This window comes from Drosophila pseudoobscura, chromosome 3, assembly GCF_009870125.1.
Source record: "Drosophila pseudoobscura strain MV-25-SWS-2005 chromosome 3, UCI_Dpse_MV25, whole genome shotgun sequence".
Classification (NCBI taxonomy): domain Eukaryota; kingdom Metazoa; phylum Arthropoda; class Insecta; order Diptera; family Drosophilidae; genus Drosophila; species Drosophila pseudoobscura.
Genome location: NC_046680.1, coordinates 5,315,255 through 5,337,396, shown reverse-complemented (window position 1 = coordinate 5,337,396; position 22,142 = coordinate 5,315,255). Strand labels below are relative to the sequence as shown.

The following is a 22,142-nucleotide window of genomic DNA, read 5'->3' as shown; positions in this document are numbered from 1 at the left end:
CATATATTACCAGAGCTATAGTGCAAATAACACAGCGCAATAATTTAAAGCGCCTTGAGTTTGCCAAAAAATTAATCGGCAATCGAGCGATGCAAGTGCTTTTTCAAAAAAAAAATAGTTTCCGTAAGAAACCTAAAAGAACGTCGCAAAAAAGTGGCACCTATATGTGTAAGAGCGATCCATGGAGGTGGGACCATAATGTTTTATGGATGCGTCGCCTACAACGGCTCGCGAAATTTAGTTCCTGTTGATGGTAGCATGAATAAAGACAAATATTTGGAAGCTAAACAATCACGCTTTCTCCTCTGGAGATTATTTTATTGGGGTGTCCTTTACCTTTAAACAGGACAACGCCCCGTGTCATAAAGCTGAAGTCGTTACCCAATTCTTGAAGAACATTGGGGTTAATACTTTGGACTAGCCGCCCCAGAACCCAGACTTAAGCATTATCGAGAATCTCTGGTCTTATATAAAAAGAAACCGGACTCCAAATTTGACAAGGAACCGTGAGAATATAATCTGAGAGGTGAAATCACTCTGGAGAGAAATTCTGCTAGCTTATATCCACAGCTTAGTAGAGTCAGTTCCGAGACGTCTGCAGAAGGTGATAGAGGCAAAGGGAGGATATATATTTTGCTGATTCATCATATAAAGTTAGTTCGTTCCATTCGTTTTTTTTTTTTTTTTTACATTTTATAAAATGTCAAAATACTTATGCCACCGTCTGTTTGGGAATAATTAATTTTCATTTCACAATAAACCCACTTATCATACTTTTTTTACATATTGTTAATAGCTTAATATAATACCTATCTACGATAAACAAATATAGTTTCTACTTTGAAAAAATAAGAAGTTACAACCGAATATGTTGTGCATAATTTTTGTCAAAATACTTATGCCGATGTGTGTATACCTTTATATAAAATTAGCAAAATAGGGTATACAAAGGCTATACTACGGCTGTTACGAACCTTTGTTTTTCTTTGGGGCAAGGCCGGCTAGCCAGTCATCCCAGGGCTGGATACTTCCCAAGCCCTCAGGTCGCACAACAACCAACTGATTGGACATCTCGAACAAAATGAAACAACAAAAATAACCGACAAAAAAAAACTGAAAAAAACGGACTCTACTCGACAAACAACATTACAGTAACTTCCCTCAACACAGACTTGGACCAGGTCGAGGTGTCGATGTTTTACCCCCGACGCACCCACCCTACCTGAGATCTGAATCACACGTTCCGGATCTCCCTGCCATTGGCAAAAGCCTTACCCTCTCGTTGCTGTGGCTCCTTTTCCCCCCATACGAAACGCTTAACAATTCATTTCTTCGTTATAATCTTCACTTCATTTCCTATTTTCACACGATATCATTTCTAAGCTAGGCCTGCCTATTCATCCCCCCCTTATCTTAGTACTACTGGCGGTTAATAAATAATTAGATTAATAGGAATAAATAATATAATAAATATAAATAAATAGGTTACATATATATAATAAATATGGACGGACTTAAATTACATATACTTATAACTGGAGACGTCTAACAAAAATAATTAATGGGAGTAAATAAGTTGATGTGCTTTTTTTCTTCTCCCTAAGTGGGCGAGGGTCCCGCACTACGTGGCCAGGTCTGATCCTTCGAGACCAGCAGGAAAAACAAGCCAGGGTGGCGGAGCTGTGACCTATTCCCTACGGCCAACAAAAAAAATAAATTTGGGGTTTCTTTACTCCCCCTTTGGAGCGGACTCACTCTTATGCTTCCTGGTCCTGGTTCCTGGTCTTTCCCTGATCTGGATCCCCTGGAATCACATTTATTTATCTTTTATTCATTTTTTTGCAGGGTGATGGCCACTACTCCATCCTCATCCCACTCACTTTTTCTTTCAGAACAAAAAAAATCGCTAAGTCACTGTGTCCGGCGCGCATGCTCCTCCGTTGCGGGAATTTTTTTTCTGATCCCCCTCTTGGCTGTTCTGTTTAATGCTCCCGGCTGCCGATCCCCATCGCTCTCTCTTCTATCGCCCTTGAACTAGGTTCAAGGGCATGGCCTGATTCGGGCTGCTGGCGGCTCTCTTTTCTTTTGGGTGTGGGTGAGTTGGCTTCGGGACTCCGTTATGGGATGAGATCGGAAATCCTCTCACAACGGCTCCGGAGAGCGCGCGGAACTCTTACTCAGGTGGCCACCTTAAATTTTGGCCCAGCCACTCTGTTCAAAAAAATACCTTCCTCTCAGCGCTTCTAGGGTCTCGCCTATCGATATCTTCGCATGCAACACGGCTTACACGCAATATAGCAACTCTTTTTTTGTTGAACTTTTTCGTTTAAACCTTTTTTTACAATAAATACAATAAAAGCAAGGATTAAAAACTATCCAATTGTGTAGAAAATTGATTCATCAATGGGCTAAAATTATGTGGGCATGGCTAAAAGTTCTATATAGCTAGTAATATTCGACGGAATATCAAAAACGAGGAATATGTAAAATATAACTTGAATTCGTCAGTATATTTACGGTATAATTTTTTGTATGAGACCGTATATTTTGGTATTTTTTTTGAATCGGGTAGAATCTGTAATACCCTGGGGTAAATGGATGTTATAGGATTTTGAATATGTTTGTCATCCCAGGCAAAAACAATTTATATTCAGTATATTTTAATATTATTCAATATTATTTAATATTATTTTCAATATTTCAACGATATTTTAAAGCTTATTGTATTCTTGTAGGGACCAAGAATAGGTCTAAATAATGTCAATTTGAGAAAAGGTCATTATTAGTTACGTTTTATCTTCATATCAATATTTATACCTTTATATAAAATTAACAAAATAGGGTATAAAAAGGCATATACTAGGCCTTTAGCGACTGTTTTTCTTGTTGAACCATTTTGTTTAACCCTTTTTTACAATAAATACAATAAAAGCAAGGATTAAAAACTATCCAATCTTGTAGAAAATTGATTCAGCAATCGTATAAAATTATGTGGGCATGGCTATATGTTCTATATAGCTGGCAATATTCAACGGAAGAAAGAAAACGAGGAATATGTAAAATATAACTTGACTTCGTCAGTATATTTACGGTATATTTTTAAAACGAGACGGTATATTTTTAAAACGAGACGGTATATTTTTGAGGGTCTTATGATATAGATACAAGAAATTTTTTTTAGCAAAGCAAAGGAAATATGGTGTTATTTACTAAATCAAAGTCATTAACAATGAAATTGTAAATATTCTTTGTATTTATTACGCACTAATTGAAAGTGGATGTGCATATTTAAATGGCGTGTGTTGTGTCGAAAAACTAGCGTGAAAAGAATGCCTAATGAATGAATAAATGCAAATTCATACCATATAAAACATTACGTGTGCAAGTGCTACCAGAAATCAGATATTACAGGCACTACGTCTGTGGTGTTACGTTACATCTAACCCCTATCAATAGTGTAAGAATTGTTGTGTAACCAAACCACCATTTAGGATGCGCTATATGTACATATGTATGTACCCACATGTCATATGTACATAATGCTTCCTCTAGGCCACAATCCCCTTCCCACAATTTTCCCATTGAAATGTTGAGTTTAGAGAGATGTTTGCTTTTTTCATATATGTACATTAAACCTCCTAGGACTCTTCAACTAATCATCGTATTTAAATGCCCTTTTATTATTAAATCAGTTATGCAAATTTGTTTTTATCCAATTCCAAATTTTCATGAATCGATATTTTCATTTTTTTTTTTTGTCGTATAGAAAACATTGTAGCTTTTATTGTCATAGAGAGATCTTACAAAAAGTACACTTTTTCTAAGACATTTATAATTCCTTTTCTTTGATTTGAATCTCTGAGCATTAAATGGTTTGTTTGTTTGTTTGTTTGGTTTATTTTGAAAGAAAGTATGAGACGAATCGAATGAGTGCATTTCGTGTAATGTATGTAGCATAGATAGAATCTGATCTGAATATGTACGAGTCTATTACCAAGTGGGATGCTTCAGTTGATTGAATGATGGATCAAGAATAGAGCGACAAGTGAACCGCTTACGCAGAATGTTGGATTAACTTTCTTGTCATTTTAGAGTTACTCGAAGCCATAGTTATTATGGATTTTGTTCAAGTGTCGGAGGAGGAGGGTGACGAGCCCATCGAGCTGCCGGCTGAGGAAGATGGCACATTACTTCTGTCGACCCTGCAGGCACAGTTTCCAGGCTCCTGCGGCCTCAAGTATCGCAACATGGACACCAAAGCCGTGCGAGGCGTACGGTCAAACGAGGGCCGACTATTTCCGCCAAGTGTCGATTCCGGGTGGGGAGAATACATTTATTTTTGTGTGTTCCCCAAAGGTAAACCAAATACAACATTTTATTCCTTAAAACTAGCTTTTATCGCAGCCAATTCCCTCTCACAGAAAATAAACGCAAAAGCGACGACAATTTAGAAAATTCAACAGCCAAAACGAAACGCATTGAAACGCGACTACGGTGCACTGACCTCATTGTTCTGGGACTCCCGTGGAAAACAACTGAGGATAGCTTGCGAGAATACTTTGAGAGCTATGGAGAAGTTCTAATGGCGCAGATAAAGAAGGACGTCAAGTCGGGACAGTCAAAAGGCTTTGGATTCGTACGTTTCGGTTCGTACGACGCCCAGATGCGCGTACTCTCTAATCGTCACCTCATCGATGGGCGCTGGTGTGAGGTGAAAGTTCCAAATTCAAAGGTATATACAGATCCAGACATATGTACATGCTATATATTAGCTGGGTCGAGCTTTAAACTAAAAAAAAATCATCTTCTAGGGGGTAGGTCACCAGGTGCCATGCAAAGTCTTCGTTGGTCGCTGTACAGAGGACATCAACTCAGATGACTTGCGTGAATATTTTTCAAAGTTTGGAGAGGTTACCGATGTGTTTATACCCCGACCATTTCGGGCATTTAGCTTTGTCACATTTTTCGATCCGGATGTAGCCCAATCACTGTGTGGAGAGGATCATATAATTAAAGGTAAGAGCAACGTTTGCGCGAGGCAAAGACAACTATTGCGATAACAGAAATGCTTTGTGACTTCTATAGGTGTATCAGTTCATGTTTCGAATGCCGCCCCTAAAGCCGAGCAGAGCAGAAGCCATCAAGGACAGAACTACAACTACAGCTCTGGCAACAGCTATGGCATGCATTCGTATCATCCTCAAGGAAACCACATGTCATCACATCCTGGCCGAAGTGGGCAACACAGAGGTAATAATCAACACAATGCACACGGTGGTGAGAACCCGATTATCGCCAATAGTCACAGTCACAGTCACAGCAACAATGCCAGTGGTGGTTACGGAATGGGCGGACATTACGGAATGGGTGGCAATGCGGGTGGGGGCTACCATAATAACAGTAGTAATCACGCTAGTGGTGGGCACCGTCAGGATGGTGGCGCTCCCTTCAATAGAAACTTTCATGGAATGAACCAGCCCCACAATGGAAACGTAGGCAGTGGCGGCTGGATGAACAGGGGACCCTTGGACATGCCTAACTTACAAGCATTAGGCATTAATTCGCAAGGATCGAGCTCGTCCAACCAAGGACAGAACATGAACAACCCTTTGGGGGTCGGACTTAATTTAAACTCATTGCCGATCAACCCTGCTTTGGTTGCTGCTGCGTTGAATCAGTGGAGCCTTGTAGGCAATCAGCTGCAAAATCAAAACCAGGACCAGCAGGCAAGCCTTCTACACTCTATCATTGTTTCAAACAAAAAACTCTCTCAGTTACTTTTCAGGGTGGCAATTTTTTATCGTGGATGTCTCAAAACGGCGGCCACAACGCCAACAACTATGGCGGTCGAAAAGGATCAAATAACCCAAATAATCCAGGACCTGGTGGAATGATTAAAGCCGACAACTCTACTTGTAACGACCAACAGGTTAGTTTCCCATTCAAATGATAACCACAAATACAAATAATTTATTTATATTCTCTGTATTACAGAATGGCTGTGCACCTGGTAACGCTGGTTGGTCAAATCAAAGCAGCTCCCAGAATTCTGTGGAGAAATCCAATTTTCTTTGAGTATATTTACCAATTAGGTTTGGTAACAACCAATTATTATTTAAGAAGTAAATTTTTGATTAAACCATAACTTGTGTAGCTTACTTAAATGTGTATTCTATTCTTTTATTAAAAATTCAGGAAATATGACATCCGCGCGCCGAAGTTTATACACCCTTTGCGGTTCAACGACCCATAAATAATGGTTTATCTACTTAGATCTGAAAATCTGTTACCATTGGATTATTTTCTTGTTTTGCCAGACCTACATGGCTAAATCCATCAGGGTTGTTGTTTAGGGAATGCTTCGTTCTGTGGGTTACCAAATTGAAACACCCTGCAAGGGTGCAGTATTTGTTTAAGCAAGCATATGCAAAATGTGCACTAGAACTTTGATATAATGTCGAAGAAATAAGGAATAACTCAGTGTAAATTACAATTATCACTTGATATAGAGTTAAAAAAAAATAATATTTGAAACTTATTGATAAATAAAATCAATACAAGCAAAATCTAATTTAAATTTGTTTAACTGGGATAATTTGAAGAATAATAATGGAACTGGAAATTCCAAGTGCTTTATCGACCGCGATGTACCCGATTTTTTTTTATACTTCAAATAGATTCCACAATATTACATCAGAATTTGTGATGCTTATAGTACACAAAATAAAGTGACTAGTATTCCATATAAGTAAATATTAGGTTGTTAGCCAATTTCCGTGCGTGTCCAACTAAAATCTTTTAAATTTCCTTTTAATATTAAATACATATATTAAAGAATATTGTGTATAGAAACTTCAATACGAACGTTTTTTGAATTTTCGATTTCTCAGATCCAATTTTTTCTATTTTTCGTGGTGGGATATCCTCTGATGTCCTTGAATAATATTAAACATTTTACATCCTTGTCACTTTCGAACAAATCCACTTTGGCGCGCAGCTCTAGCGATCATCATTCGAAAGTATGAATAGATTGCTGGGTGAGGTAAGGGAGAGAGTTTCTTATGTTCGAACTTGTTCGATCAAACACGAAATCCATCGAAATTTACATTTTTAAAATCTTAGGATTATTCTTGAAAGTTGCGAAATTAAACGGCCTCAAAAATGCCACTAACGACGCTTTTACTTTACTGAGCTTTACTTCACTTTTCTGAGCGTGATTGAATTAACAATCGGTGGCTTGTGTCGATTGTTCGCTTGTTCCAAGAAGGTTAGGTTAGGTTAGGTTAACCCGGACGGCCCTCAGCGGGGACACGCATAGGCCAATCTGGCCCTTAGTTATCCGGATAGGGGGGTGTATGAACCGTCGCGGGAGTGTTTATGTGGTTTTAAGGTCCCCGAGAATCGAGGTGTTTTTAGCATAGGCCAGCAGTTCCTGTGGCGTCCTTTTGGAGGCATCTTCCAGTGATGCCAGCACTGGGGCGCCCAGATATCTCCTCCTTGCCCTTGAGAGAGCCGGACAGTAGCAGATGAGATGTTCCAGGGTTGCGATAGCCCCAGGTTCATCACATTTCCTACAACTGTCTCTGTTGGTGATGCCTAGCTTTGCTGCATGTTCAGCAGCCAGACAGTGACCTGTAAGTATTCCCACTAGCAATCTACAGTCCTTTCGTGGTGCAGTAGGTAATGGCTAATTTTCTCGTTGCGTTCCTTGCACATTATCTTCGAGGTTCTGCAGGTGGTGGTACTACTCCACCTGCTATCAGTCTGTGTTCTATCCAGCCTTATCTCAGGGTCTGTACAGTATAGGCCCGCTCCTACTCCTCCGTCTATCTTGCAGCCGTCTGTGTATATATTGAGGTGCTCAGTTTGGTCCCTTGCAATTTTCCAGTCTTCAGGTCCCAAAGATGTGGTTGTTTTGACGTCAAGGCAAGTTTGGGGGGTCATGTAATCAGTTGATCTGGCCATGTCCCTGCCAATTGATTTGTGCCCGCATCCTTGTATCGATAGATTTCCTGATGCTGTAAGGCGTTGTGCTGCCTTTCCCGCAATCAGGCGGGCGTGAATGTCCAGGTGGTCGATTCCGAGTACAGTTTCGAGTGCTTTTGTTGGGGTTGACCTCAGCGCCCCTGTAATACAGAGCAGAGCCTGTCGCTGAGTCTTCTCCATAAGCTTATGGTATGTCTTCTTTTCAGTAGCCTGCCACCACACTAAGGCTCCATACAGCAGAGTCGGTCGCACCACCGAGATGTAGATCCACTGCATTAGAGCAGGTGACAGGCCCTGTGCTGCTGAGCATCTTCTTGGATGCATAAAGCGCAATGGTGGCCTTCTTCACCCTTCCTAGTACATTGGGTTTCCATGCCAGTTTACTATCCAGTACTGTGCCCAGGTATTTGACTTGTGTTTTTGGGGTTAGCCTAGTTTGATTAATCTTCGGGGGGTCCATATCGGTACCTTGTACCACTTGGTAAAGAGGATAAGGTCCGTCTTGTCCGCGTTGATACTGAGTCCTACTTCTTCCGCCCACTCGCGTATCTCCCTAGGTGTACGTTCCATTAAGGAGCTGAGGGTCGATGCACAGACACTCGTAATAAGTATGCTTATGTCGTCCGCATAAGCTGTTATTATCGGGGCCTTTCTTTCATATCTCTTGATGAGGTCGTCGACCACCAGATTCCATAAGAGGGGCGACAGGGCTCCACCTTGGGGTGTGCCTCTGTGTGCCTCTTTTACCATAGAAGTGGTGCCACTCTCTGATTGCACCGGTCTGCAACCCACGAGGTTCCTTATCCACAGGTTGATTGCTGGGTGTGTATTAGTCGCTACCAGGCGATTTGTTATTGCTTTCGTAGCCAAGTTGTTGAATGCTCCGGAGATGACTACGAATGCTCCCAAAGCATACTTTTTGTTGTGAAGGGCGCTCTCGATGGTGGCTACTAGCGAGTGTAGTGCCGTCTCCACTGATTTCCCTTTAGTGTAGGCGTGTTGGTTTGTTGACATCAGTCCCTCTACCTCATTCCTGATGTGCAAATCCAACAGCTTTTCTAGTGTTTTTAGTATAAAGGAGGTAAGGCTTATCGGTCTGTAATCCTTGGGACTCACGTGGCTGCACTTTCCTGCCTTAGGAAGGAAGACAACTCTCGAGGTTCTCCATTGGATGGGGATATAGCCCGTACTTAGGCATGCTGAGTATATTGCGAGGAGCCATGGGGTAATAACCTCTTTGGTCAACTGCATCATGGCTGGGAATATCCCGTCCAGTCCTGGTGCTTTTATGCCCGCGAAGGAGTCTATGGCCCAGTGGATTCTCTTAGTGGTTAACAGACCTATTGGAGGGTGCTGTTCCTCGGTTGCTAGGTCCTGATGCTCCTTGGCGTCAGTGACCTCGGTGCATCCAGGGAAGTGCGCCTCCATTAGTGCTGTTAGGGCTTCTTTGCTGCCCTCTGTCCACTGTCCGTTGTCTAGTTTTAGTTGGCTCTGTACTGTGGGCTGCTTTGAAAGCAGCTTCCGAAGCCTGGCGGTTTCGGGCACTTTCTCGATGTTGGAGCAGAAGTTTCTCCACGAGTTCCTTTGTGCCTTACGTATTTCCTTCTTGTAGCTCCTAAGTAGGATTTTATATTCCTCATTGACAATCTCCTCGTTCGCTTGTTTGGCGATCTTGAAGAATTCCTTGAGGTTGTTCCTTTGGAGAGAGAGATCTCGGTTCCACCAGAGTGGCTTGGACCTCCTCTTCGTTCTCGAGGGTTTGCACGATGCATGGTAGGCGTTCAGTAGCTCGTTGGATAGGGTCTTTAGGGACTTCTCTATATCCTCCGCGGATTTCACTGAGCCCGGATTCGCGAGCTTCGAAGTAACTGTCTTTTTAAACTTTGCCCAGTTTGTGTTCCGGGGGTTTCTATAGACTGTTGTCTTCGAAGGGTGTTTGAATTCGCACTTGAACTGAATGTACTTATGATCTGAGAAGAATGGTCTATCGAGGACCCTCCAGCTAGATACCGTAGTACTGTTTCCCATTGCAAGTGTTAGGTCTAGCACGTTAGATGAGGTCGGACCTACGAAGGTGTGCTCCTCCCCAACGTTTGCTATATATAGATTAGTTGCTAGTTAAAGTCTAAGACTCACATCTGTCATTGATGTCGGTGCTTCCACACACATTGTGGTGTGCATTGGCGTCCGTCCCGATGACGAGTTGATGGTTTTTGGTGCCGGCTTCTGTCACCAGACTCCTGAGTTCGTCGGGTGGTGTGGGTCTGTCATGACCCATATAGCAGGAAGCTACCAGAAGGCGCTTTTCCTCACTTTCCAGCATCACCACCATCAGGTCATCCGTGCTGTAATGAGACATAAGGTAAGGATGGATCCCCTTTCGTACGAGTACGACGGTTCTGTTCCTGCTTACCGATGTTGAGTAGAACAAGTTGTGATTTGAGGACTTTAGTCCGGCCACTGAGTTGCCTTTCGCAATCCAGGGCTCCTGGACTAGAGCTATGTCGGCGAGCCCTTGCTCCATGGCGATGAGGAGCTCCGCCGACGCTACCTTGCTTTTATGCAAGTTGAGTTTATTTGGAGGATCACACATTGGCCACCCTCGTTGGGTAGTGGGCTATCAATGTGTAAGATCCTCCAACCGGTCGTTGGCACGTCCGCGTTTTGCCGTTGATGGAGCTTCAGCGCTCAGTCCCCCTGGAATGTGAGGGGGAAGAGCACCTTCGCCTTAGGCTTGGACGGGATAAGCTCCCGGTCGACAACCTCCACATTGGCCCCCTCCCACATCACCTCCAGTTGGCAGACCGTGCGCGTCAGCCACCTTAGGGTTGGATTGTCGTTGCACTTTAGGATTTTAACCCCATTTAGCCACCCAGCACCATCGAAAGTGGACATTGGGGCCGCGGGGTCTTCCTCCATATGTGCAAACAGTGCGTTGACAAGACGTGCATGCACCAGCTTCCACAGTGCCGCGGTCATCTTGCCGTTCTCCTCGCTACAGTCGATGAGTGCCACGATCAGATGTCGTTTGGTCACATCGCTGACCTTCGCTTTCGGCTTTGTTGGCTTCTTGGCCGCTTTCGGTGGAGGGGCTGCACTCTTGTGCACTCTTAAAGGCACTCTCAGTCGAGCGTTGCCTCTTGGTGGCCATCATCTCCTCCACCTTATTGGCAAATTCGCCATTCGACGCCCTCATTTGTGGCATCTGAGCGTAGTGCAGCCGGCCCTCCTCTACTCGCTGCTCGGCCCAGGCTAGCTTGACTTTCGCCTCCTGGGAGATGTCTGCTTTACCTTGCAGCCGGCTATTGATGTTGAGGGCCGCTTTGTACTGTGCTTTGGCCTTCATCCCCTCTTTGGAACGTTTCGGCCCTTCCCTACGCAGGGAGCTGGTGCCTGGTTCCGGCGAGCGGAGAAGGCTCTCTCCCCCCGTCCTGCTTAGAGAGACCACTCTCTCCAGATCCGTGTCTGTTTCGACTACGGCATCTGGGCGGATGAATTTGCAGGCTGCGGAGTGAGTTGTCCGCCAAGTCCGAGGTGTGACCGCTGGCGACACGCAGAGAGGATTGCTCCTCCCCGTGCCCGCCGGTGGTACCAGTCACGCTTCCCACCGACGTTTGGGTTGACATCCCAACCCGTGCTTGCTCCTTCTTCGCCTTCATAGTTGGCCTGAGGGTCCATACCGGTTAATATTTTTCGGGGGAACCACCCCCTAGCGTTTTAGGCCAGACCGGCAGGCACCTCTAGCCATGGCCCTGGTTCGGTTCCCCCGACTTTAAATCGGGAAGACGCTTGCCTTAGCTAGACACTGCATTACCCCGGACAAAGCAAGCGACAGTGCATTTTGCCCGGGGTAATGTATGTATGTAATGCCTATTGCCCAGCCGGCACCCTCGTGGAGGGTTCAGCTAGAGGATTTTCGCCAGCCTCCCAGATAGTCACGGAGATAAATTTGATAAATTAGTAGTATTATCCAGACGGAAAGAGCAAAACACAAACGAACGTATATTCAACAGGTCGTCCCAGCACTTGGTTGGGACAAAAGTGAAGTTGCTAAGAGCTAGCTGAGGGTAACAGATGGATTTAATATTAAACTGCTGCTGCGACCGCAACTCTAAATTTATTCCCGATACACAGTGAGTATGGCTACATTGACCGACAAAGACTGCGTGTCTGAACATGTCGTCGGGCGCTGCGTAGCCACTGCAAATGGATTTGTTCCCTTTGGCTATACAAATGATCCGATCTGATCCAGATTCGTCAATCTGGTAGATATGGTCATTCTCTATGATTGTGCGTTTTTAGCTAGAGAATGCGTTGAGTGTGGATGCCACAGATTTTCGTACTTTGTGTGGGCGGAAGGTAGTGGGGGCAAATTTCGAAATAAACTCTTGTGGATATCAAAAATTGGTTGCTCTAGCTTTTATAGTCTCAGAGATCTAGGAACTCACTTCTTGCAATAGGCAAAGCAGACCATGAAGCGTGTGTGTTAGAGAGTGATGTTAGATATAGTAATAATACAATCTGGTTCAGATTCCACTATTATGCGTTTTTGGTTTTCTCGTATCTTTAAAATTGTGGATGCCACAGATTTTCGCCCTTTGTGGGGGCGAAAGTGGGCGGGGCAAAGTTTTGAAATATTTTTGTAGCAGTGACATATCACAGAAGTCTGGATCCAAAACATCGTTGCTCTAGCTCTTATAGTCTTTGAGCATTAGGCGCTGAAGGGGACGGACAGACGGACGGACAGACAGACAGACAGACGGCTCAATCGACTCGGCTATTGATGCTGATCAAGAATATATATACTTTATGGAGTCGGAAACGATTCCTTCTGGACGTTACACACATCCACTTTTACCACAAATCTAATATACGCCAATACTCATTTTGAGTATCGGGTATAAAAAAAAACAACAGAAAAAACCTGTAGTTTTATTTATTTCCCTTAGTAATGATTGCTATAGGGATCGCCTATGTTTTGTGGGTGGCTAATGTTAGTCCCCTCCTGGATAGCCATGTTCTGGCTCGCTCTACTTTGTATGTGTATACGATGATGGCTCCCCGGTCGGCTTATTTCCTTCACGTATACGAACTAGTCGCTTCATACAGTTGTGGAATTTTCTCAATAGTCGTGCGGTTTACGGCATTTGGGACCCCATCAGGTCCTGGTACTTTACCGTCCTTGATGCATTTTAGAATTTTGAGGACGTCTGCAGTGGATTCTGTGGTGGCTTCTATTTCAAGTGACGGAATTCCATCCATCACCCTTTGGGCTGCCACTGCTCTGGAAATAGGGTTTCGACTATGTTTAGCAGCAGATCCGTTTGCTGTAGCTGCTGCGTGGGACACCTGCCTATTTGCTGTGCCACCACGCGGTGATTGAGTTTTAATTGGATGATTTTCATCTAACCTTCATCTGCTGCAAACTGGTCTCCTTATAGAAAGCAAGAATAGGTATCGGGATCGAGATATTTATACGAACAGGAAACTAATCATAATCGTAATTAGGTCTAAAACATGTCAATCTGAGACAATGTCAATACTTATGTTTTAAATCTGATTGGAAAACATAATTTTTATTAATTGAAGGAACTAGGGTATTGAGGTATTCATACCACCGGTTGACAAGCAACAAGTGCCCAAATGACGTATCAATTCATGCTGACTTACTTTTTGTTTTCACCTTTTTTGTTCAAACCTTGGTTTAGATACAATCCAATAAAACGGGGTCCTTAAAATTAGCCGATCTTATAGATCAAATGATTCATCAGTCGGGTAAAATTATGTGTACAGGTCTCAGGGCCCTAGCTATCTAGCAATATCAAAGCGAATATCAAAATCGAGGAATGCGATTTCCGAACAGTTAAACAATTAACCCAATGTCGACCCAATGTTTATACCCTCCACGAAAAAAATGAATCTTGAAGAATTTGGGCGCAGTTCAGGTAGAATATATCGGTTAAAGGTGGGATTGGTCTACAAGAAGATTATCATTATTATTATTAGTATTATTTTTCGCGACTTAGCTCAAGTTATTATCCTTTTTAAAAAATTGGCCTTAAGTGGGCTAAGTTCGTTTCTTCATCATTACATGAGACGGTATATTTCAGTGTACTTCGGTATATTTCTGAGGGTCAGCCACACTGATTGACGCGCACAAAATTTGACATCAACGGTATTTACGGTAAATCGGTATATACTGGTATATTCTGTCGATTTCATCAATCTATTAAATTTAATTTTCAACGTTATATAGATGTCCAATAAAAGCAAGTAATAAAAATAAGCCAGGTAAGTAGAAAATTGATTCATTGATCGGATAAAATTATGTGGGCAAAGCTAAGGGCTCTATTTAGCTAGTAATATTCAACGGAATATCAAAATCGAGTATTTATTTGTGAATAACCGGTTGACAACAATAATTACCGGCAACACTAATTCGCATACCCTAGGGAAAAGAATATTATAGAGTTGAGAACATGTGTCTTTAAATAACAGCAACATTGCGACTGTTTTTTTGTTGAACTAAATACAATAAAAGCAAGAACTAAAAACTAAAATGTTGTGGGCAGAACTAAGGGTCTTTTTACGAAAAACCCAATACAAGCAATTATTTAGAATAAGCCAGTTAAGTAGAAAATTGATTCATTAATCGGTTGAAATTATGTGGGCATGGCTAAATATTCTATATAGCTGAGAATATTCGACAGAATATCAAAATTGAGGAATATTTTTAGAACTTGAGCTCGTCAGTACATTTACGGTATATTTTTAAAGTAAGACGGTATGTTTCGGTATATTTCTGAGGGTCACACTGGTCACACTTGACGCGCACAAAATTTGACATCAACGGAAAGCGGCGCCAGATTGTGTGAAAAAGTTGCGGTTTTGTAAATTCGTTTGATCGAAATGAACGAAATTATCAAAGATAAGTTTATTCCGCAGCAACTGCTGTACTTTATGGCTGGCCGGCGATGCTGCCAACAATTCCCATGCACATTTCGGTCGTCAGAGCACGACATTTTCATGCGATACGCCAGCTCTTTGGGCTTGCGGGCGCAGTGCGTGTTTAATAATGGCGAAATTATCAAAGTATTCAAGCAAGCTTGCCGCCATTACTTGGAGGAGCCGAAAATATTGACATTCTCGCCTTCGACGGCAATAAACATTCTAACCATGTTGGGACAATCAGGCAACTTGGGAAAAGATGAACTGAAATTGAGCTCAGATTACATTCCACAGCGTGGGTGTGTTGCTGAAATTTTGGGGCCTCATCTACCATTTCCGACGATCATGGCGCCTACGCCGCGTGTCAAGGACGATACGCAGCGCAATTTACTGAAAAAATTTCCCGGCTATCCGTTCATCGACAACGTCATACAGACCCTGTATAAACAGCGGGTAATGGTGTTCAGTGCAGATCTCTCGTGGGACAAATCGCTGTATATGCCAATAATCATTTTTGAAGATTGCGCGTCTAAGAAAACAAATGCGAAGATAATTTGCATCGAGAATGAAAACGTTTTGGCAATGTACAATAGCAAGCGCCTGGCTCATTACTTCGCCGAGGATTTGGGTGAGACTGTGGGAGTTCAACTGCCGCATAACAGCAACATCAGCTCGGTAACGCACATTATATGCTCCACGGCGCAGTATGTGTTACGTTCTCTGACAAGCCAGAAATGCCTGAACATCAGCCACTTCATTGTTAACGATGTGCACCGGCATGATCCCTATATCGACGTTTTGCTCAGTGAATTGCGAAACGCCCTGACCTTGCACCAAAATCTACGAGTCATACTGCTATGTCAAATGGCCGACGTGAAGAAATTTACCGACTATTTTGGAGAAGGGACAGAATTGATGCCGAACGGAGCTCAAAAACCGGCGCCTCGCATTTCTTATTTGGGTGATATTCACAGTCGTATTTCAGAGGCTGGCATTCACAAGGGGCAGGACATTTACAAGGAGACTCCAGAGGTGTACAGAACCAAAACCCCCAGAAATGAGCAAATGGATAAATGTTTGGATGCCTACGAGGAGCTCGGCACTGATCTTTCTATTCGTCCATTTCTGTATGCCGTCAATTACGACTTGGTGCCCGTCAACTATCGCCATTCGACCAGCGGCAAGACTGCTGTGCTCATTGCATCTCAGCGGAACAATGCTAACCACCTACGCGTCTTGCTGTTTATGGGAGCTGATCCGTACGTTGTGGATGAGCAGCACCAGAACGCGATCACAGTGGCAGCATCAAAGGAAAACAATGAGTGCATTGACGTCCTGAACAATTTCAGCCTGCGGGGCAATGCAATTAAAAGCACCAAGCCCGATTTTGTGGACTACGATCTTATCATAGATTTGTTTTACTTGTTGCGAACCAAGCCGGAATATCCGTCAGGTAATAAAACTACTATTTTATTCTCTACTTATAAAAAGACGGTATCCAGCAGGGGGTATTTCCATTCCCTGTTGTTTAGTTAACGGTAGTATATATAATAATGGTTATATGATTAATCGTGAGCTGTAATGGCCCTCGCAATAGTGCCATCTCCAATGTGCCTATGTATCGCATCCATCGATACATATCGCCCTTTGCCATTTAGCTTTGTTTTTTTTTTGGAATATAGAACCAGGGTAGCAGGCTTTGGTTGAAACGTAAAAAATGAGCACCTACCAGCAAAGCAGCGAGGGGAAATTTATCCCGGCCACAAAGCGTCCAGATGGCACTTGGCGCAAGGCGCGTCGTGTAAAAGATGGGTACGTGCCTCAGGAGGAGGTGCCGCTGTACGAGAGCAAGGGCAAGCAGTTTGTCGCCCAAAGACAGACTGGAGTGCCGCCTGGCATGTGTCCCATTCTGGCGGCAGAGTCAAAGAAAGAGCGCGAGAAGCAGGAGAGGACGAGAACAAAGAAGCTGGACAAGGACAAGGAAGGAGTTGCAGTTGCCCTAAGTGGCCCCAGTGGTTCTAGTGGCGGGTCGCCGCTTAAGGTTTGCCAACCTTCGTCTGACAGCAAGACGAACGTCAATGTGATATCAAACGCTCTGGCGGATAAATTGAAGCTTAACGTACCCGAAGATGTCGATACTGAGAAACAATTAAAAAAGCTTCGCAAGAAAATCCGCGAAATCGAACAAATCGAGAGCAGAATTCGGGCCGGCGAGCATAAAAAGTTGGACAAAGACCAGCTCGACAAGGTGAAAAAGAAAGCCGAAATCCTAAAGCAGCTATCGGCATTGGATAACAGCGACGCAGTGCAGCCAAAGCCACAATCATAGCGAAATATCGAGCTCAACTCAACTCTGCCTCAGCCACCAGGCATTTCTAATGCTTACACTTAAATTTAAAGAAAACACACTGACCTGAAGATGTCGCGCCGTTCTGCCCGGAAACACACAAACCAGCACACCACACCACACTCACTTATGCCTGTTAAATAGTTCTATATATTAGTTATAGCTTAAGAAATGCCATTTTAGAATTATGTATCAGATAATTGTATCATTGTGCATCTGTCTTGTAACGTTCTTCATTTGATTTAATTGGAGGAATAGCCGGGTGTATTTGTCTAGGAAACAGCATTGTAAATCAGATTTAATAAATCAACTCTCTCTTATGGATACATCTAAATATTTGATATGGCTATGTTTAGGTATCGCTAATCTATTTTAATGAATCTCCATCTCTTTTCAGGCAACATATTGGTAATTTTGCCCACCTATTATCATATTGTTAAACTGAACTATATGCTTCTCAGTCATTACATGAGCGGCAAACTGCAAGAATTCTCAATATTCTTGCTGCACGAAAATATGGGCGGGGAGTACATTGACGATGTGGTTAATGCTCGCGACGACACTGACAAAGTGGTGTTGGCCACAGATATAATTGAGTCGTTGGCTCTTCAGGTGCCGTTCAAGTACCTCATCGACACTGCTTGCAAACAGTATACCATTTATAATAGCAGCAGCTACTGCGCTGAAAATCGATACGAATGGGTGGCCAAAGACTGTCTCTTGAGAAGGGAATCCATCGTCGACGGTAAAGGTTCCCCGTTCTTTCAGAACATAACTCTTGATTTACATTCTGTTTTTTGCAGGAGCAGGTGCTGATTCGCAATGCTTTAGATTGTTATCCAAATGCGCATACAATTCGCTCAGTGAAAATAGCACACCCCTGCTTCAAAGAATACAGCTGGACAAGATCTGTTTGACGGTGAAAGCATTGTCGCCAAACAAGATGGTCAGTGAATACCTAGGCTATACCATTGCCCCACCGCCATTCATTAATGTGCACCATGCCGTGCAGTTCCTGAAAAAAATTGAGGCTTTGAACGAGATCGAAGATCTCACATGGCTTGGCTGCCGACTCCTTGATATACCAGTCCCTTGTCAACTTGGACGCATTTTAATTTATGGTATTCTTCTTCAATGCCTGGATCCAATACTGACCATAGTGACCTCGCTCTCGACGACGGATCCGCTGAGTATTCCCTTCACTGAGGACATTGACAACTTGTGGGATCGATTCACGATTTATATTCAAAATCTCATCAAGAATGAACGTAGTCGCCTGGCAGACAATCAGTTTTCAGACCACTTTATATTCCTGAGATTGTTTCAGGAGTGGCAGAATCGGCAAAGGGGCAAGATGCCGATTCTGTATTTAACCAACGAATACGACTTTATTCTGAACGGACTGATGGAGCAGCTGAGTTTCATCCGCTCCTATATTGTGTCCTCTCTACGAGCGGCCCACATGATTCATTTCCGTGGCGTGCTTAGCATTCAAAATCTTAATTTGTTGTCGGGAAATTGGCACGTGGTAAAGGCGGCCCTAACCGGCGGCATGTATCCAAATATCTGCGTGCTAGATGTGGGAAAATCATGTCTAAAGTCGGCTTATTCAGAGAAAGTGCACTTGCATCCCAACACAGTGCTGCGGGACTTTCTAGAGCCATTTAGCAGCTCGGCTCTTAATTTTCGCAGTCCCTGGGTTGTATGCACCAAGCAGAAGAACTACATTTTATACGCCACCGTGGTTATTCCCTTAGCAGTGGCTATGTTTGCTGGTAAGTTGGATTGTCACATCTTAGATTAACTGATTATTTAAATGTATTCTTATTTTAGGTCCGAGCAGAATGAGGTCTTCCCAAATAAGTCTAAGCCAAAATGATAACGTCAATGTCTATATAGATGAATGGATCTGGATGGTTATGCCAAAAACTGTAGCCGAGTTGGTCATGAAAGCACGTCAGTGTTTCTTTAGTGGATATCACGAATTTTTAAAGCACTGTAGAGATCAGGACAGATGGAACGCCGACGCAACCATTATGGCCAACCAGGTCATGCTGAATGAAACATTGGCCAAAGTATTTGAAAACGAAGATGTGGCTGTCGGATTTTCAAAGACTCCGCTTATTTATTATCAGCCCATTATAAAGCTGCCAACCCCTTATCTGCTGACTGTAAATCGCCACTTTAGCTGGAATCAGGAAATAGAAGATAGCAAAGAAGATCTGCTGAAACGACGGACATTACCACATTTCGATATCAATTCACACTTTGTTGAGCGACAGTTCTTCGTTCTGCACACCAAAGTATCATGTGAGGATTTCTACAGGAGCACCAGTACTCCCTTCATCGAATCCATACTAGGAAAGTTTGCCAGACCCATCGAGACGCCCAATCGACACATTTTCGTGATTCTGTATAAAAAGAATGATGATGAAATGCTAAGCATAAGCCGAGCAAAAACTATTAACGGAGAATTTACATTGAAGGAATACTTTCGAAATGTTATTCCAGTGTATGAAATTATGTGAGTATAGAAATGAATTTGACGACTCGACCTAATGTATACCGTCATCTCTTCTAGCGATGCTTGCCGATCGTTAAGTGTTAGCATGCCAAACTTTGACGGCCGTTTAATATCCAGTCTAATTGACAAAAGAGTTGGAAATTTAATTATGGACTTGTTCGCTTTTCGCAATTATTGGATTCATAAGCGATAAATTTATGATTTACGTTTTTATAATCTTTGTTCCTTATGAGATGTATCGGATGTACTGCCGACTCTCAACATCAAATAATCATTTAATGATGTACTCCTTTTGTTAAACTTTAAGAAAGTTGAAGTTTTATTTTTTTGAGTTAATGCCAATGAATTATTTTTTATGATACATGTATGTTCTATAACATTTGACACAGTGATGAATCACTCCAAATGAATGTGAAGTCGAATTTAATAAAGAGATCCTGCAGAATCAATGCTCTGAGGTTTTAAGAACTGTTTCAGTTTAGATTGATATATATACTACAACACGATACACTGTTAGTTAGGCACTGCGTTTAATATTTCTATAAAAATATTCGAGATTAGTACAGACATCTACACAGAAATGCTTTAAAATGCTTAGATTAGATTACAAATTGGATTCAATGGCACCCGCAGGATTTCACAATCATATTTCTATACTTCTTGAGGTTGACATTCTCATCATTGAGATGATACAGCACAGGCAAGGCCCCCAGCCTCGTCGGGGCACAGCAAGGCTTTGGCACCTTCTTGGGCTCCAGCAGATGCACCAGTGTCTGCACAATGGCATGATTGGTGGCATTCATGTGTGCGTTGAGAGGGAAATTGCATTCTCCGCTGCAATAGAACGCCCCATAGCCCTCTGGGGCGATTATCCAATCGTGCCAGCCCAAATCCTTGAAGTCGATGTAGAGGGTCTGCATCTGACAGCTGCGTGTATTCTCGATGGGTACATCCAAAAAGGGATGCACTGGCACCGACTTCTTTTTCTTGCGCTGATGAAGCGTGCTTCGCTTGCTTCTGTGGTGACTACTGTGCGATGTAGTTTTGATCAGTTCGGGCCCCCTAAAGAATCCAATCATAAATGGCTGGTATTCGTCATCCACTTTGCGATGGATCAGTCCAACGTCGTCCAGTTTGACTTCTCGATCGGGTCGGTTAACAGCGTGTGCCCCGATATATATGCCGTGGTTCTCCTTGGAATGTACCAGCCACTCGTGCAGGCCCTCAGTCACGTTCAGTTCCAGCCAGCCGACGTAGTCGCCAGTGGTATTCACCGAGGACAGTGCTTCCATCGTATTCTGACCCGACTCTCCCAGTCCCATGGAGTATACAGTGATCGTGAATTGCTTGTTCGCTGTGAGCCATTTGCCTTCGTTGGAGTTCTGGTAGATACGCAACTCCGCCATCACCAGATAGTTGTCGCTCGGCACCTTGGAGACGTCGAACCACAGGCGGCGGCCGTGTTCGTGACGTAGTTCCTCCACGTTGTGATTGCGTTTGTTCAAAAAAGTCATTATGATATCGCTCTCATCAATGGCGCGCTTGTCGAGGTCCGTAATGAAATTTTCCTCTCCATCTGCGTTTCTTTCATCGGACATGTCGGCGTTGCGCTTTGAGCGATGGCTGTGCACAGTTTCATCGTCGGTATGGCCGCCTCCCAGGCCTTCCTCTTCCGTGATGCGGTGGTAGACGTCTAGCAAGAATTTCGGTGCAGACTTTCTCAAGGACAGCTGATGGCTGCTGTGGTGGGTAGGACGCTCGGCTATGCCCAGGAACTCTAGGATCTCGTACGAAACATCCAGCTTGTCATCGTCGCTTAGCACGCGGTGCATGATCGTCTGATCTTTGCCATTGTCTATATAGATCCCTGACTGGGTGGCGTCAATCACAGTTGGCGTCGTAGAAACGAATATAATCAGAACAAATCCCAGTCCCAGTGAAGCGAGAGCCGCTACAGCTTCCGAAGTATTCCTTATACTCGAAAACATGATGCTCATGCTCCGGAAGGATCACAGTAATTGGTTAATGTTTACTGGAGCTATCTCGTTCGTGCACGGTGGCATTTAGTTGTCCATAAACATTTATTAGTTTTTAATCGTTTTTTAATGAGCAGAAGATGTGGAAAATTCTGACGCACTTGTATACAGAATCAGATTGTTGTGTGTATCTTAATCTTGAAGATGCATTTTTCTTTACATTTTGAATCAGTTGGCAGGGCGATCTTCAGGGCTGGACAGACATTGAACAATGCCATTTTTTGCAGTTCTTTTCAACTTATTTTATTTTCCTAATACGCTTTAAAAACGACACATAAATCTGCATAATATAGTTTGTTTG

The 22,142-nt window shown here is 43.2% G+C and overlaps 4 protein-coding genes across 8 annotated transcripts; 3 read left to right on the top strand and 1 right to left on the bottom strand.

Moving 5' to 3' along the window:
* Nucleotides 1–3,160: 3,160 nt before the first annotated feature.
* TBPH (TAR DNA-binding protein-43 homolog) lies at nucleotides 3,161–6,493 on the top strand. Of its 4 annotated transcripts, XM_015188737.2 has the most exons (8): nucleotides 3,161–3,457; nucleotides 4,093–4,356; nucleotides 4,422–4,732; nucleotides 4,812–5,016; nucleotides 5,086–5,726; nucleotides 5,786–5,929; nucleotides 5,995–6,122; nucleotides 6,196–6,493. In XM_015188737.2, the coding sequence occupies exons 2-7, from the start codon at nucleotides 4,116–4,118 to the stop codon at nucleotides 6,073–6,075; spliced, it is 1,623 nt and encodes a 540-aa protein (XP_015044223.1). In that variant the 5' UTR covers nucleotides 3,161–3,457; nucleotides 4,093–4,115; the 3' UTR covers nucleotides 6,076–6,122; nucleotides 6,196–6,493. The 4 variants fall into 4 exon arrangements, with proteins under 4 accessions (XP_015044223.1, XP_015044220.1, XP_015044221.1 ...); XM_015188734.2 differs by having other exon boundaries at nucleotides 5,995–6,204; XM_015188735.2 differs by having other exon boundaries at nucleotides 3,162–3,237; nucleotides 5,995–6,204.
* Nucleotides 6,494–14,728: 8,235 nt separating this feature from the next.
* bgcn (benign gonial cell neoplasm) lies at nucleotides 14,729–20,254 on the top strand. 2 transcript variants are annotated; one of them, XM_001360182.4, is made up of 5 exons: nucleotides 14,729–16,387; nucleotides 17,679–18,026; nucleotides 18,091–19,056; nucleotides 19,115–19,805; nucleotides 19,863–20,254. In XM_001360182.4, exons 1-5 carry the CDS (start codon nucleotides 14,896–14,898, stop codon nucleotides 19,996–19,998), a joined length of 3,633 nt encoding a protein of 1,210 aa, XP_001360219.2. In that variant the 5' UTR covers nucleotides 14,729–14,895; the 3' UTR covers nucleotides 19,999–20,254. The 2 variants fall into 2 exon arrangements, with proteins under 2 accessions (XP_001360219.2, XP_015039133.1); XM_015183647.2 differs by having other exon boundaries at nucleotides 14,783–16,387; nucleotides 18,085–19,056.
* Pym (partner of Y14 and mago) lies at nucleotides 16,550–17,607 on the top strand. Its single transcript, XM_015183648.2, has one exon. It carries the CDS (start codon nucleotides 16,652–16,654, stop codon nucleotides 17,261–17,263), a length of 612 nt encoding a protein of 203 aa, XP_015039134.1. The 5' UTR covers nucleotides 16,550–16,651; the 3' UTR covers nucleotides 17,264–17,607.
* Nucleotides 20,255–20,316: 62 nt separating the features above from the next.
* gbb (glass bottom boat) lies at nucleotides 20,317–22,018 on the bottom strand. Its single transcript, XM_001360181.4, has one exon. The coding sequence runs from the start codon at nucleotides 21,800–21,802 to the stop codon at nucleotides 20,423–20,425; it is 1,380 nt and encodes a 459-aa protein (XP_001360218.3). The 5' UTR covers nucleotides 21,803–22,018; the 3' UTR covers nucleotides 20,317–20,422.
* Between the last annotated feature and the right edge of the window lie 124 nt (nucleotides 22,019–22,142).